This window comes from Carlito syrichta, unplaced genomic scaffold (genome assembly GCF_000164805.1).
Source record: "Carlito syrichta isolate Samal-C Ts95f unplaced genomic scaffold, Tarsius_syrichta-2.0.1 Scaffold153948, whole genome shotgun sequence".
Classification (NCBI taxonomy): domain Eukaryota; kingdom Metazoa; phylum Chordata; class Mammalia; order Primates; family Tarsiidae; genus Carlito; species Carlito syrichta.
The window spans coordinates 25,227-40,320 of NW_007098044.1; the positions used below are offsets into that span (position 1 = coordinate 25,227).

The 15,094-nt window shown below is 42.1% G+C and overlaps 1 protein-coding gene across 1 annotated transcript in view; it reads right to left on the bottom strand.

Moving 5' to 3' along the window:
• The window catches only part of CUNH9orf3 (chromosome unknown C9orf3 homolog), a 306,444-nt gene that overhangs the window by 22,478 nt on the left and 268,872 nt on the right, over positions 1–15,094 (bottom strand). The window contains exon 10 of the mRNA XM_008050889.1: positions 3,306–3,422. Coding sequence (XP_008049080.1) covers positions 3,306–3,422 — 117 coding nt within the window. The remainder of the gene's footprint in view (positions 1–3,305; positions 3,423–15,094) is intronic.

Genomic DNA, 15,094 nt, shown 5'->3' on the forward strand with positions numbered 1-15,094 from the left:
GGGGGGGGGAGGGGGGGGAGGGAAGGGACAGGCGGGGTGGAGGCCCGGAAGCTAAAGCAACTGCTGGAAGGAAAGCCCGATTCACTCTGGTCCTCTGGGCAGGTTTCCCACCCAGTTGAGCCTCCTTCCACATGGGAAGCAATCTACATGGAGAACACTGCTCGGCCAACTCAAGACCCCTGCAGCGCCCTCTGTGATGAGGGGCAGAGTCGCCCCAGTCCGCATAATGGCTGCAGCTAAGGGCACAGTGGCAGGCTCACCTTCTGAAAAACTTTACATATACGCTTTCAGGAAAAAGGCCAAAGAGAGGACAGGCAGAGTCTTTCTGCACATCTTGGAAACAGGGGTGGGGGTGGGGGTGGGGGCGCGCACACGCAGCCACAGCAGGTAAAGAAATCCATCCCCGCTCCCAGGGCATGAGCTGCGCTACACCGGAGACCCCCGTCATCCTGGGCTGGTGGTGCCTTTTTGAACCGGGCATCTAAGTGAGCACGGTGGCCCTGGGGTTCGGCGGCAGCGCCCCAAGAAAGAGACTCCAGGCCATAACTCACACTGCTCCTTGCGAGAACACCACTCCCGAGCCATTTCCACAGGGATGCTCAGTACATGGCCCGCCTCACTCCCTATCTGGCCAGCTTTCAAGTGAGTGCTATTCATTCCGTATTTAAGAGCCCGGATAACAACTGCAAGGGACTCTCCTTACTTGCTCAGTCAAGGAGAAGCCCCGAGAATCAAGTTGGAGTCTTGGAGACTTTTCCAAGTAACAATTCTTTCTCCCATGAAATGTTCTGTCACTTAAAATAAAGGCAGATGATTATTCAGCTAAATTCCTGCTAATCAGTGTCATAATAAATCACACTTAACTAATAAAGTTTCTAGAAAACACCCTAGTTGGCCAAAGTCCTGTTGCTTTTCTGGTTCTATGTGACATTTAAAGACAACCTCACAGCGAGATAAGCCGTCAGGGTAACAAACCACGTGCCAGGACCTCAAGGGTTTGGGACAGAGGCACTTCTTTGGAAGCACACCGTAGCTTATCTCCCTCCCCAGCTGATCTGGCTGCTGCTCGCCCTGACCTCACCCTGCAGGTCCCAGCAAACCACAGTCGGGCAGGACAAATCAGCCAACAGTGAGGAATGGTGTATACATTTTCAAATCGTTTTCAAAAGTAACAGGAAAAAATAAAAGATGACTCTCTTGAGATGTGCTAATTTTAAGAAATTCAAGTTTCAGGGTCCAAGAAAAGTTCCACTGGCACACAGCCATGGCTGTTTGTTCACACGCTGTGTATTGCGGCTTTCGTGCTACAACGGCAAAGCTGAAGCGTGGGACAGAAGCCGCAGGGCCTGAAGTATCAACTGTCTGGTCCCTTATAAGAGGCATGCTGACCCCTGCCCTGGCACATGCCAAGTTCACACCTCTGCTTTGTATGGCCAGCTAGTTCTTGTCTTTAGGTCCTGGCTCAAATGTCACTTTCTGAGTGGCCTTTCCTGAAGACTCTATCTAGAGAAACCTGGCCCAACTTCATCATACAGGTCTCCGTCACAGCTCTACCTTGAAGTTGTGTCGTTCATTTACTTATGAGCTGTCCTTTCAGAAGAATGTAGCTTCCTAAGGGTAAATAACCTTGCCTGTCGTTTCCACTGCTATCTTCCCAGTGCCTAGAAGAGTAAGTACCTGAACTGCATGTACACTGACCATACGAGTCACATAAACTGAGGAAAGAGGTACTCAGACCCCAGTCACGCATCACCGGGGATCTAAGGTAAAGAGAGTGCCCTGTCTTTAAGCATCATGATATGGTTTGTGAGATGCAAAACGAGAAACCAAAAAAACTTGTTACATTTCTCAAAGGCTTAAGAGGTTTTATATATAACAACTAAGTCGAGCTGAGTTAAGAACAGGATATGTTTTACACTAAAAGGAAGGGGACCACCTCATGGCTTCCGGACATGAAGTGACAGGTGCCCGGCGCCCGCTCTGATCCTCTGCCCTGGTCTGTCCATGCCCATCACAGGATCCTGGTATTTCAGTGGTATTCTGCACCGATTAAAACACAGCCTAATGCCTATAAATAGGAAGGTCTTTTAAACACTAATTAAAAATAACAGTCTGGCATTTGGAAACTCCTATAAACAAAAATATAAGAGCTGAAATAAACAGGAACAGTTGCACATCTGATCTGATCTACACTCAGGTGGTAAAAAGTTACATGTGTCTTCTCTGGAGTTTTTCATTTACTCTTGAATTTATGGGACTTTAAAATGCCTAACAACATCCATTTTACCTTTTAGTTAATAAGGAATTGGCTGTTCTCAATTGACTCCATTTTAATGGTTATAAAATTCACTATAATATTATTTAACATAGTACATCCCGAATATCATGTCAACATTGTAATCGATAGAGAGAAATTAAAACATTTTGCTCTTTTCATCTGAAGTCTTCAATATCTATTGCACATTTTGTAGCACATCTCAGCTCAAAACAGCTACATTTCAGGTGTTCAGTACTACATGTGACTCATGGCTGCTGTATTGGACCGTACAATTTAAAAATGTTCAGAATTATTTTCAACTGAATACAAACCAACCCTACTTGGATTTTCTGCATTTTACGAGTTTTATATAAAAGAGATTTTCTCTTTGAGCCTTTGTTTTTTACTTAAGAGGACTGAATACATTAAGCATTTATTATTTTATATTAAAAAATCCTGGAATTCATCTTTGGATTCACATTGCATTCTTCAAAATAAGGTAAAAGATATTAAGGACCCACATGATATTGCTTTTCCACAAGCATCCGATTTTACTTATCAAACCATGGCTGCTAGATTTAGTTTTCATTTCCTTTACACATGGCTCTTTTCCTGTCCTAACTGAATGCAACCAAGAAGCTCTGACACATCTGAGCCAAGTTTCCTTAATGTGCAACAGGACGGCGCCACCATCAGCGTGCACAATGACCCACCCAACTTTATGATTCAAAACCACTCAGCCCTGCCGGCTCATTCTCTTAGGAGACTTATGTCTGCCTTTATGATTTAAGATGTAAGAGGGGAAAACTTAGGACCTCAAAATACTCTGGTTAGAAGCACAAGCACAAGCACAGGCCCCTGCTGGAACAAGCACACCCAGGGAAGCCGACTGCGCTTTGCTTCAAGCACTTGCTCTTCACTCACATAGTAAACATGTGGGTTTTGCTAACAGCAATGGTAGTTTCTATGGCTCGGGACTGTGCTGGGATCATCATTCTCCACCAACAGTGGGCACCTGCCATCTAGCTCCGAGGCCGCTCCTGGTTACCTCTGCATCTTGATCGTGGAGGCGGTAGGTCCTCTGGAGGCTTTGCAGAGTCCGGGGGTTCAGGGTCTTCTGCTCCAAGAGATGCTCCAGAAGCAAGACCAGCTGGTCTGGAAGAAGCTGAAGGCAAAACCAAACAGCCTGTGAAAATGCCATTCGGCTGACAAGAAACCAAACCCAGCGTCTAGACCCCAGACACAAACCCAGGGTCAGCTGGGTACTTTCAGGATAAGTCTGAAACATGGGAAGGCGGCTGACTTTTGTAAAACCTCAGGGTTTACACTGTCCGCATCCCCAAAGACACTGCATTCTGGGGGCTGATTTAGACCCTCTTTTCCATGACTTCTCATTTCAGTTCCAAGAGCAGATCAAAACTGTGCCTACTTCATAAAACATTACTGTGGTTTATTAGGTCCTTTCCTTTTAGGGCATGCATATGCCAAAAAATGTAATGTAGCCTAGAAAAAGACTCAAGAAGCCACCCCATTTTAGGCAAATACATGGAAATTTAGCAGAAATAAGAAGCAACTTCAGATTCCCTTCTTTAACATGTAAACCCTGGGAAGACACTACTTGCAGCACACTGAGAAGGAACGCATCATGACACAAGCACCATGTCTTCCCTTCATTTAACAAAGACATTTAACTAATAATCCACTAAAAGGTTTAAAAGGCTGTTCACACGATTATACATACAGCTATACACACAGACACACAAACACACAAAACACAAGGTCACCCACACTCCTGAGTTTTCACATAGGGAAGGTCAAAAGTGGTGTTAAAAGTTAAGAGCAAAGAAAGGAGGTAGTCTTTATGTGGGTGAAAAACAAAACAACAACATATGTGAAATACAAGAACCGAAGCGTGTGTGAGATACCATCCGTCTCACTCACTAGGGGTGAGACCAGTGGTGCCACCCTGCACGGGCAAAGAACCAATTTAAGACACACCTTGTACAAGCTGAAAAATATTTATTCTAAAATCAAGATTTTAAGATTATTACCATGAATTCCAGGACTCTACACTTCGCTTCTCTCCATCCCTGCTTATGCCCAGATAATCTCTGTGGATGAATGCAAATTTACAGGTCTGGAGGCTGATATCAGACCCACAGAATATTCATAAGAACACCTGGATTTTAATTGCCACTTTCTGTTACTCTAAAGGAAATTTTAAAAATTACTGGCTTCTCTCCTCCCTTCATCTTTCTGCCCCCAAGTGTGCACTCTGTCTGACCCACCCCCCCACACTCATCCAACATGCACACGCAGAGAAACAGGTAAAAACAAGCACAACATCCACAATGTATTGCACAGAACAAAGCATTTCTTGTATTTTTCTCATCTCACCCTTCTAAGTTCTAATAGACCCCCACTTTCCAATAGACAAACAGGGACAGACAGGCACAGGCGCACATCCTTTGGCTCTCGGGTATATTTATCTCCTAACATCACTCTACTTGAAAGTCATGCTGTGGACATTTTCTCCCGAGAAACAAAGTGCCTTCAGCAAAATTACATGACAATGAGTGTTGACCTGTGAGCTTCTATACAAAGAATTACGAACATAGTTTCTTTTCATGAGAAGTCACCTGCTTGTAAGATGTTTTAAAGATACTAAGTTACTAGTAACTACTGGTAGCAAAACCACGCATCTACCATATCCTACAGTCTTAGACACATGAAGTGGCTTTCACATTAAAAAGAAATCTGCTGTTTTACAAAAGAAGCCAAACCCAAGACCCAAGACCCCAGGCTCTGGTGCACTTCCTCGCCTGTGCACACCTGCGATCCCTCAGGTGTGGGACGCGTGGGGGATCCACCTGATGGGAAGAACCCAGCCGAGACATCATTCTCTGCCTTTCTTCTGGCTCCTGGCTCCTCCCACCGGGCTCCCAGGCCTGACTAGCTCTCTCCTTCTCCTCTCCTCCCCATCTGGCCCTGCAACCTCCTTCTGTGCTCCTTCTCTCCGGGGGGCTGAGCCCGCAGGCCATGCTTGCCTCAATGCTTCTCCCAAGGCCACCGACAAGCACACTCCAGCACCCGAACCCTCTTCCCTGTGCCTCCCCTCTCCCCCATCGTGGGCTCTCCCCGCTCTACTACTTCCCTCTGTTCTGCAGCTGCCTGAGTGTACTCTGCTGGGTCCCCACGGTGGCTTGGCCCCTCATCAGGGCAACCTAGCTGTCTGTGGGGCTTGGGGAGGGGAGGGTGCCTCACTCCAGGAAGGTATGGGTGAGAGAAGGCCCAGACTGGGTCTTAGTGGCCCAACCCTGCACCCCACCCCCACCCCGGGGCACCCTCCAATCCGGTGGGCAGCATTTCTAAAGACGGCCATCTGAGGGCAACAAGAGGTCCAGGCCGCGGCCCCTCCAGACATAGGAAGGCAGGCTTCTTTCTGGGAGGGGGCCCGACTCAACAGGTAAGCCACCCTTCGGCACTAACAATGCCCAATACAGCGTGGAACACGCAGAGCCCAGAATGGACCTGTCTGCTAACTTGATATGGAGAGAACCAGCCCTGCCAGAGGAACAGCCCTGCCAATTTGCAGAATTACAGGGAAGGAAGGAGTAGAAAGAAAAGCATCTACCCATTATGTACTTGTGCTCACAAAGAGGCCTGTTGTTAGAACGCTCATTTGGGACTTGGTTTAAACTAGAGAGACCCACAGAGGACAGAAACTCCCAAGCAAGACAACGAACTTGGTCTTCAACCTAAACCAGCTAAACATAGCTCCAGTTTAAAAATTGAAGAATTACCAATACACACACCTATCAAAATACCTAGATTCATACATATACGTCTGTTTTCTTCTCAGTAGGAAGTTCACCCATCTGCCCACAGAAACTGAACTAAAAGGGTCACTGGGAGCTTTTGTCCTCTCCAAATTCTACACAAGAGAAATATGTAAAGCCAAGCCCCTAGACTTCAGACGCTGAGATGGGAGGGAGCCTTCAGCCCATGTCCAGAAGCACACATGCTGCCAAACCTTTAGGGCTCTTTAAAGTTTACTCGACTCTAGCTGGAGAAGAGCACGGGTGGACACCCCCGAGGCGTCCGCTTCTCCTTCAATAAGGCAGCGGATCAGTGACCGCAGGCAGAACACAGAGCAGCCGACACAGCCCCACCGAGCACATTCCTCCCCAGCCCCAGCGCCAGGCGAGTCCTGTCGTCAGGCCCATTCCTCAGGACAGACATGCAGAAATGACTCTCAGGAAACAACCTGCAGCCACCTGGCTTCCAACTGTCATGCTTCTAACTCATGGGGGGAAATGCAGTTTCTAAACAATGAAAAATGTAGAGAAAAATCAGTGAACAAATGCTGTTTGAGGACACAGACTGATAAAATTAACAAAGCGTCTTTCACAAACAAGCAAGCATGACATCGTTAAAAAAAACAGGTAACAGACTTTAAAAGAGGATATAAAAATAAAAATGTGGTAACTACCTGAAAATAGTATGTTCTCTTTGTAAAATAAACATTTGCTCCCTGTAAAGTCACCCTACAATGAAAAATAAATAACATGTAACAAGCCAACATGTCTGCAGAGCAAGTGAAAGCCATTGTGCACTCGCCGTGTGCGCAGGAGTGCAGGGCCGTGCGGCCCTCCTGGCAGCTGGCACAGGGCAATGGGGAACGCTGTGTGGATCGTGCCACTCCCACCCACATAGAAATCAAGTTAAACTTCACACGACTTCTAGGCCAACTGTGTTTCAATACAGCAGCACTGCGCGAGACAGAGACGGCTTTCGTTGTACCAAGGAGTGATCAAGGAAAGTAAAGCACATGGTTCTGAGCACTGCCTCCTGAGAAAGTGGCTCCTTTGAACAGTATAAAAAGAATGTGCCTTTATTTCTGGGGTCTAACAGTGTTCACACCCACAGTCAGTGACAGGAATAGAGATCCTTTCCTTTGCATTAACAAGAAGTTTATGGCGGGGTGATCATTTTTTTACATGGGGACCAGCTTGGTATTTTTAAAACGCATCTGCCAAGGAAACTTAAACAAAAGACGACTATGGGGGTGCCAAAATCATGTGGGTACATGAGGAAGAGCTTCACACAACTGTGAAGCGTACTTAAATGAGCACAAGAAGCAAAATGCCAACAGAGGTCGGCCAAGTACAATTGCTACCTGTTAAGAATTTGAGAGATCTCTATTCTTACTGTCAACACAAAAGATTTCAAAGTTGCTAAATACTGAGAGATGGACAAAGAAAAAAGTCTATTGTGCACTTTCCCCAGTCAACTTAAGAGCTGAGGCAAGCTGCACAACTTCGAATGGTTCTATACAGGCTCTTGGAAAGAAAATATGAGTTTTCCAAACCCACCCTCCTAACCGACAAGCAGCACAAAGAAAGTAAACCCTGACTCTTTCAGAAGCCTCTTAGGGCTGTTGGTGGCATCGCTCACTCTGAGCTCCCAGAAGACCACCCACACAACTGAGGCCCCTACACCATTTCTTCCATTAATACGATGCAGAAAAGGCCAACTCACCTCCTAGATCAGAACACGCTACGGACACGTCTCCCGATGGACCTTGCAGAGGCAGGACCCGTGACAAGGGAGTGGCATGTACAAATATCCAAGCGCGCTGCCTGCACCTCCAAAAGCAAAGGAGAGTACGTCCCAGTCCGGTCCAGCGGCCGCTGCCCCCACACGCAAAGGAAGTCACCACGCGGCTCCCCAGGCAGGGGTTAAGCCCGGGCCTAATGCAGTCACCGACTGACAGTGGCATGAGTTCTATTATTACCCCATTACCACTCTGGGGCCTAAGCCTAAATGAGGCATGCTTCCTCCCTGATGCCATTTCCTTTTATCCTGGCTGGAGACTAAAAGCAGATCAATGGGGGCAATACATATGATGTCACTTCAATTTACAGCCACTGCTGCCCCCTCTTTCAGTCTGTCTGAAACACACAGAAAGATCAATTCTTCCCAAAAATGGTTAAAAAATGCGCAGGGAGCATTCTTCTTCCAGAAAAGCATTCTCTGCTATATTTGTCTATGTTACTACGGCAGGCTGTTTACACGGAACAAAAACAAGAAACGGGGGAGGGAGAAAAATCTCAAATTCTCCTGTATGCTGGAGTCTTGCTGGCAGAAATTCAACACAAACAGGGTCCAACCCAGAGTGAAAGTGGCTGACCTCTGAGAGTCGCATGCAGAAAGCCTTTGGTGCAGGGCACCAAAGAGAGCAGGTCTCCTTTGCTCCCTGGATTAAAAAGGTGATCCCACAGATATAAAACAGCCTTCAGTTTTGTACAGTTTCCTGAAGTCTGACAAGCAGACCCTCACAGGGTCCCCACACTCCACAGCACAGGAGGAAACAGCACCCGTTCACACAGGACCCTCACAAAGGGCGACCAGGAAGCTCAGCTACAGGACACAAGACAGAACTCACAAGCCATCTTCCAGACGCTGCTCTGAATCAACTAAGACAAATAAAACTCTCTATGTTGTATGCATTTTCACATGGCAACTTTTGCCAGTAAAGCAAAAATACAACGTACTTGATGATGTTCCTCAAAACAAGAGAGTTCGCCTTCCTCACAACCCAAAAAGAGACGCAAAATGAGTCAAAGAACGCAGGCATAGTCGACCTCGGCTGCACATGGGGCCATGGTCTTCACAATGTCGGTAAATGGTCTTTTTCTATTTGTCACTTTTTAAATGATAAACAGTTCTAAGTAATACAAATAGACAATTATTATTAACAGTATGTATACACATACAAGTGTCTGCCCAAGAGCTGCTGTCAGCTAGGATATCATGACAGAAACAGCTTTATTCTAAGCATGGTGTATAGAGAAAAAACACAATTGGTTTGAATTGCTACTGAAAGCAAAAATTAGACAGGGAGAGAGACTATTTACATATTGAAGCAAAAACTGAAAATACTTCAAAGAATTGCCAAAATTTAAGACTAGAAGTCCACAAATGTTCACATTACTTGTGAGGCATAAAACTGAATTTTCCAGCAAATGAAGGCCACCAAATGCTTAAGAGTAAAAATAATTTTCTTCAAAAATAAAGAAATCAATCAATAGGCATACACTTATCTAAAGAATCAGTTCTTTATGATTATCAAACATCTTTAGGGAAGATGTCCATCATCAAATCTTGGAAAGAAAATTCAGGCATCAGTAAATACTCATAGAATTTATTTTACACAGAAAAAAACATATTATATTTTTGAGAAATTCTAATAGCTATAGTTTAAAAAGACTACTGCAATTTTCTGAGTCATGGTTTGCTCACGGGGCTTCCAAAAGTGGCACCACGGGGTCTAAAAAAGATTATCATTAGCAGATAGTATCTGAAATAATTTATTGCCATAAATCATTCTTATGTTTCCAGATTACAAGCATCAAATTTTCATGTGCTATTGTTTCCTCAACTTTTCTTAAAAGTCTTATCCAAACTATATGTAATCTGACACACGGCATATTACTTAAACTACACAAAATGCAATCCTCTTGTCAAGTGGATCTCTTACCACCATGTGTACACTAATATCATAATTTGGGAAAATAAAGCATTGTAAACACTCAAATAGAAATTTTTCAAATATCGCATAAGAGATACTTGGGATCCTCATATCTGTCTCCCAGACCCTGGAAGTTGCCAGACCAACTACAAAGGGGTCAAGGGGAGAACATTCCCAATCTGAATTTTATGCTTCTCCAGAAAACCATCACTCATGAAGAAGAAACTGTAAATTCCTAAGTGATTCAATCTATTCACCCTGTCATGACAACAATGTCATGTTCAGTGTAAGACTTGTATGGCATGCTCAGTGTAAAACCTTTTCAGGTTTTCTAAAGAAATTGGAACATGTTAAAGTAACAGAGAATACTTCTAATTTTTCTTGTGTTTATAGTTTTTTTCATAAAAATCTGCTTTTTGGTTCCTTAGAATTAATGCTATTACCCAAATTAACAATAATAGTGCACTTAATACCTCATGTATTTATCCTGAACATATACATTTTATAATCTGAGTTTCTAATTTATAAATATTGATATTTTCTAACTCCAAATTCTAGCTACACACTAACCTATGACTCATTAAAGTCCAGCATATGAATATATCTTTATTCTGAAAACTGTCAGCTGGTTCTGTGAGTTAAAATAGGGTACATGGCATTGTGGCCAAATGATGGAATACTATACAACTATTAAAAAGAATGAGATGGAATTATTTGTAATTTGGGAAGATGACAAGATAAGTTATTAGTGGAAAATAGGTTCAGAATAGAATGTACACTATGGTTGGATCTATGTAAATCACATTCTAAAGATACATACGAAAATAAGGAACTCTTTAGGTCAACTTTTTCTCTGAGTAACCTGCACAAGATCCCTGGCCTCCCCTCCCCTTTTTTAAGCCTCCAGCTCAAGTCGAAATATTTTTCTTAAATCATGTTACAAATATTTCCAAATAATTTACTTCATGGAGTGAAGATCTACCTTATGAAGAAATTCATTACTGTAACCTAATCTTAAGAGTACTGCAACGCGTAAATGATTAAACCTTAGCACTTGAATGTCCCCTCTGAGGGGACATCATAACCCTAGCAAGTCATTCAAATGTCTCCTCTCAGGGGTCACACAGGACAAACTTATGCCAGTGCAAATTTTTCAAAATCCTGTTTCCCTCAAGTTTTCCATTCATGTTGCATGAAAAAGCAAACAAAGAGATGAAATAAATACTGAGATACACATTAAGAAAAAAATCAGCTGGCTTTGTGTAGAAAGAGAATGTGTGAAGTGCTTTCACAGCAGCGCCAACACTTTTTTTTTTTTTTTTTGAGTTGGAGTCTCTCTCTGTCGCCCAGACTGGAGTGCGGTGCCTGCTCCCGGCCACTGCAGCCTCTACCTGCTGGGCTCCAGCGATCCTGCCGCCTCAGCGCTCTGAGTAGCTGGTAGCATTGGTATAAGAAAGTTATACCTGTGAGATGTCTCTGAGTGCAAGTGCAAAGGGTTAAAGCACATGCTCTAACAGATTGCTGAGTTAACAAACTGGAAACCAGGAGTTTCTATAAAGCTGGTCCAGTTAGTTACAGGCAGCTCTCCTAGGACTAGTGCTCAGCAAGAAACCGATCATTGTCTCTCTAGCCTTAGTCGTAACAATATTTTAAAATAACAAACACCTCAAAAGTTCTGATTTCAATACTTCTACACTGGGATGAATGCTAATACGGTTAAATATAAAACATTAGTTCTGGAAAAGTAATGTTCAAAAACTGAAACAATTCTAAATTTTCTAAATACGTTGTAGACACATATACAGGAAGAGTAGTGCCCAATAGTCACATGCTCAGATTTTTATGCTGTTACTTAAGATATAAACAAACTATCAAATATTTTCAGATTTTTTTTCCCAAAGGAAAAAGCAGCAACTGTAATCCATTCAAACCCAGAGCTTCTTCCTTTTTCTAACTTCCTCCAATATGTCAAAATCAGATAGTCTGTGTGGGATTATTTATTACAAAATTAATACTTTTAGTAAAAAACTATATTAACATTAGAATCTTCTTTGTAACATTTGACTAAATTTTTCACATATAATTTTTTATATAAAAGTAATAATCTATACCATCCACAAAATTACTACATTCATACGTACACATCAACAATCACTACTAATTTTTGGTCTGAAAATACATTTTTTCCTCTAAATTACAAGTGATTAGCAAATGGGGAAAAAAAAACTCTAACAGATAATATTCAGAATCTTATGTACAAAAATAGAATCCTCTTCTTTTGAGTTTAAACAAGGAGTAACTGAGTTCAAACAAAACTACATCTAAACTTCTATATAAAGAATGTTCGCTTTAAAGGCAACTCCATAAAGACTGGAACCGGATTTTGCTTATTTCACGTGCCACCGACCCCCATCCTTGATAACTGAACACCTATCAAACTGAAATAAAGAGCTAACTTTATGCCCAATGTAGTAAAAGGAAAAAGGCAACAATGTCTGCAAGAACAGCTGTCAATTAATCATTTGATGATGTAAATGGATCTTATTAAAAATAAATTTATAAGATTACCCATGAAAATTAAGACCACAAACGATTCTCCCTTCTAATTAAAACATATCCAAATTCAAATGTATCAACTCAAAAAGTTCTGTTTGATAATTCTTCATATTTCAAAAACTCATGGAAAAAATGACTGAAATGCTTCTTCAACTGCAATAAACTATAATCAGTGAAACGATGGTGCTGCAATGTTTCTTAAAAACTAATAAATAGATTAGATCGTATGAGGCGTTGTAACAGCCTATTTTGCTCTAGGCGCAAAAACTCAATAGTATATTTCAGAGAGATTCTTCCCTTTGCTTTCCAGTCTTGTTAAAACTGACTTTAAGAGTTAAGGGTTTTTTAATTATCAAAATTAACAGCTTAAAAAGAAAGTAAGCCACAAAGGCATCTTCAAGATGGCATAACAATTTCAAGGTGAGAAAACGACAAACCAAGTCAACTACTCTGGATCCCTCAAGTTAAACAAGCAATTCAAGTACAAATACACACATACACTCAACGTATTCCGAAGCAGGAAACATAATTTATAAATTAATTTCACTCTTGGGTGTTGGCCCTAGGGTCTAAAACAGTAACATTCCATTATTCCCAGTTCCTGTCCTTTCTTCTTTATAGGCGCATAAGTCAAGACAACATAAATACTTTTTGGTCACATTTTATTTTCTAATACTCTTCCTGTATTTTCTACCAAATTCAAACTAAGCATAAATTTTAGTCACATTTCTACAATCTGTCAAGTGGTTTTTGCCATAAAGTTGACAGAGCAACCTGTCCTTAAATGTATGTAGAACCAACCACAACGAAGGAATAGCAAGGGAGGTGGGAAAGGGTGGTGGGTCAAACTACATGAGTTACTGCTGGAAAAATAATGGAATGAGGTTGTTGTTATTTAATAAAAATGTGTTGGAGTACTGTACAACCTCCTACCCAATGTCTCAGTTTTATTTCACAGAATGATTTAATGTCTACAAGGCACAGGAGTCACATTTCATTCAAACTCTGTACACTTTTGGCTCCCAGTCCAGTTTTCACCCTGGATTAATTTGGAAAAGCTTTATGAGGAATTGAGCAAAGGATTCATTTCTGAAGAGTCTCTTCGGCAGTAGGAAAATTCAATTATTGAAAATAAAAGGAGTTTAACTTCAGGAGAACAAAGGCAGAGAAAAAAATCTAAAACTTTCAAAAAATGACTACTCAATATTTAACTTCTTTCTTCTACCTCAATAGCAGCTCATCTTGTAGGGAAGGAAAGTCATTACTGGACCAGCGTTCTGTATGAAAGAGAATGGCCACCTTGAGATGAGAGAAGGTGGCACAAATATGCCAGTGGGAGATAGAACAACAAAACCACACGGACACAAACAAAACTACATGGACACAAACAGAACCACACCGGGTTTGTTTGCCCCAAGCTACACACTCCACACAAATGGCTGAATAGTTCATAAATTAATGTACTGCTCATCACGGTAGAAACGATTCTCAACAAAACAAGTGGACTGAAATAGCCTCATAATGTCTTTTGAGGGCAAAACATCTACTTCATTGCTCTGACAATTTAGATATTATAATCTTAGGTCTTCTGTGAACTCCAGCTTGTACCCAGGGCCAGAAGCAGCTTGAGCTGAAAGAGGAGCAGGTATCTGAAGTGTAGTTTTGCTTGCTGCCTTGAAAATAATCTCTTATGTGATTTCAAGTACTTGAAAGTTAACAGCAGAGTCTTCAAAATGCAAAATGGATACTCACAAGTGGTGGTTAATCATGGATATAAAAATCCTAACAGGTCTGAAATCTGGTAGGTCTTTTCTCAGGTGTTGATATGAACATGATTGAACCTACAATGTGCTTTCTATCAGCAGTCTAAAATCTCAAACATATGCACATTATTCCTAAGACTCCTAAAGAAATTTCACAAAAATTCTTGTCTAGCACTTCCAGTCTTTTTGTATCTTCCTTTACATATGCATAATAGGCAAAGGTAAGAATAATTTATTTTATTGGGATAGTACATTTTAACATCAGATAACTTTTGGAAATCACAGGAAATGTTAAGGCATTTCTAAGTTTTCTGGTTAAATTTTAATGAAAAAATCATCTACGGCAGAACATTTCCCTCTCAGTATTTGTATCTGTATAATTTTAAGTATCTGTATAAACTAAGAATTCCTCTTTTTAAAAGGAGGCAGAAATGAAAGTTTTCTTTATACAGGTTTTAAAATGTTTTCCCTATATAATTAAAAATTAAACAAGAAAAACGGTCTTCTGGCTACTACTGCTTACTTTTTACATTTTTACAGAATTTCCACTACTTTGACTTGAAGATATCAAGTTCCAATGTATCAATTATAATCCACATTAGATTCCCAAGCGAACTCTGACTCATTTACAACAGATTAACTTGAAAAGGTGATCAGAGATCTTCAAAAAGTGAAAAGGGGATACAGAGACTTGAAAATGACTCAGAACCACGTTTATGCCGATTTTCAGACACCGGCTCTCATCTCAGAACTTAACGAGTGATCGATCGCTAACTTTGAGACGGAAACGACAAACAAACAACGGCCACGCTGCTCCCCTGCAGGACAATCCACAAACTTTCCTTTCAAGTCACAGTCGAAAGCACGGCTCTCCTGCGGCCTGTGGTTAGCTGTCCGGCGTGGGATCTGGGCGTCGGAACGCGCGCGCGCACCCCGGTCGGGGGCCGGTGGCCGGCGGCAGCTCGCCTGAAGAAAACCCGAGCC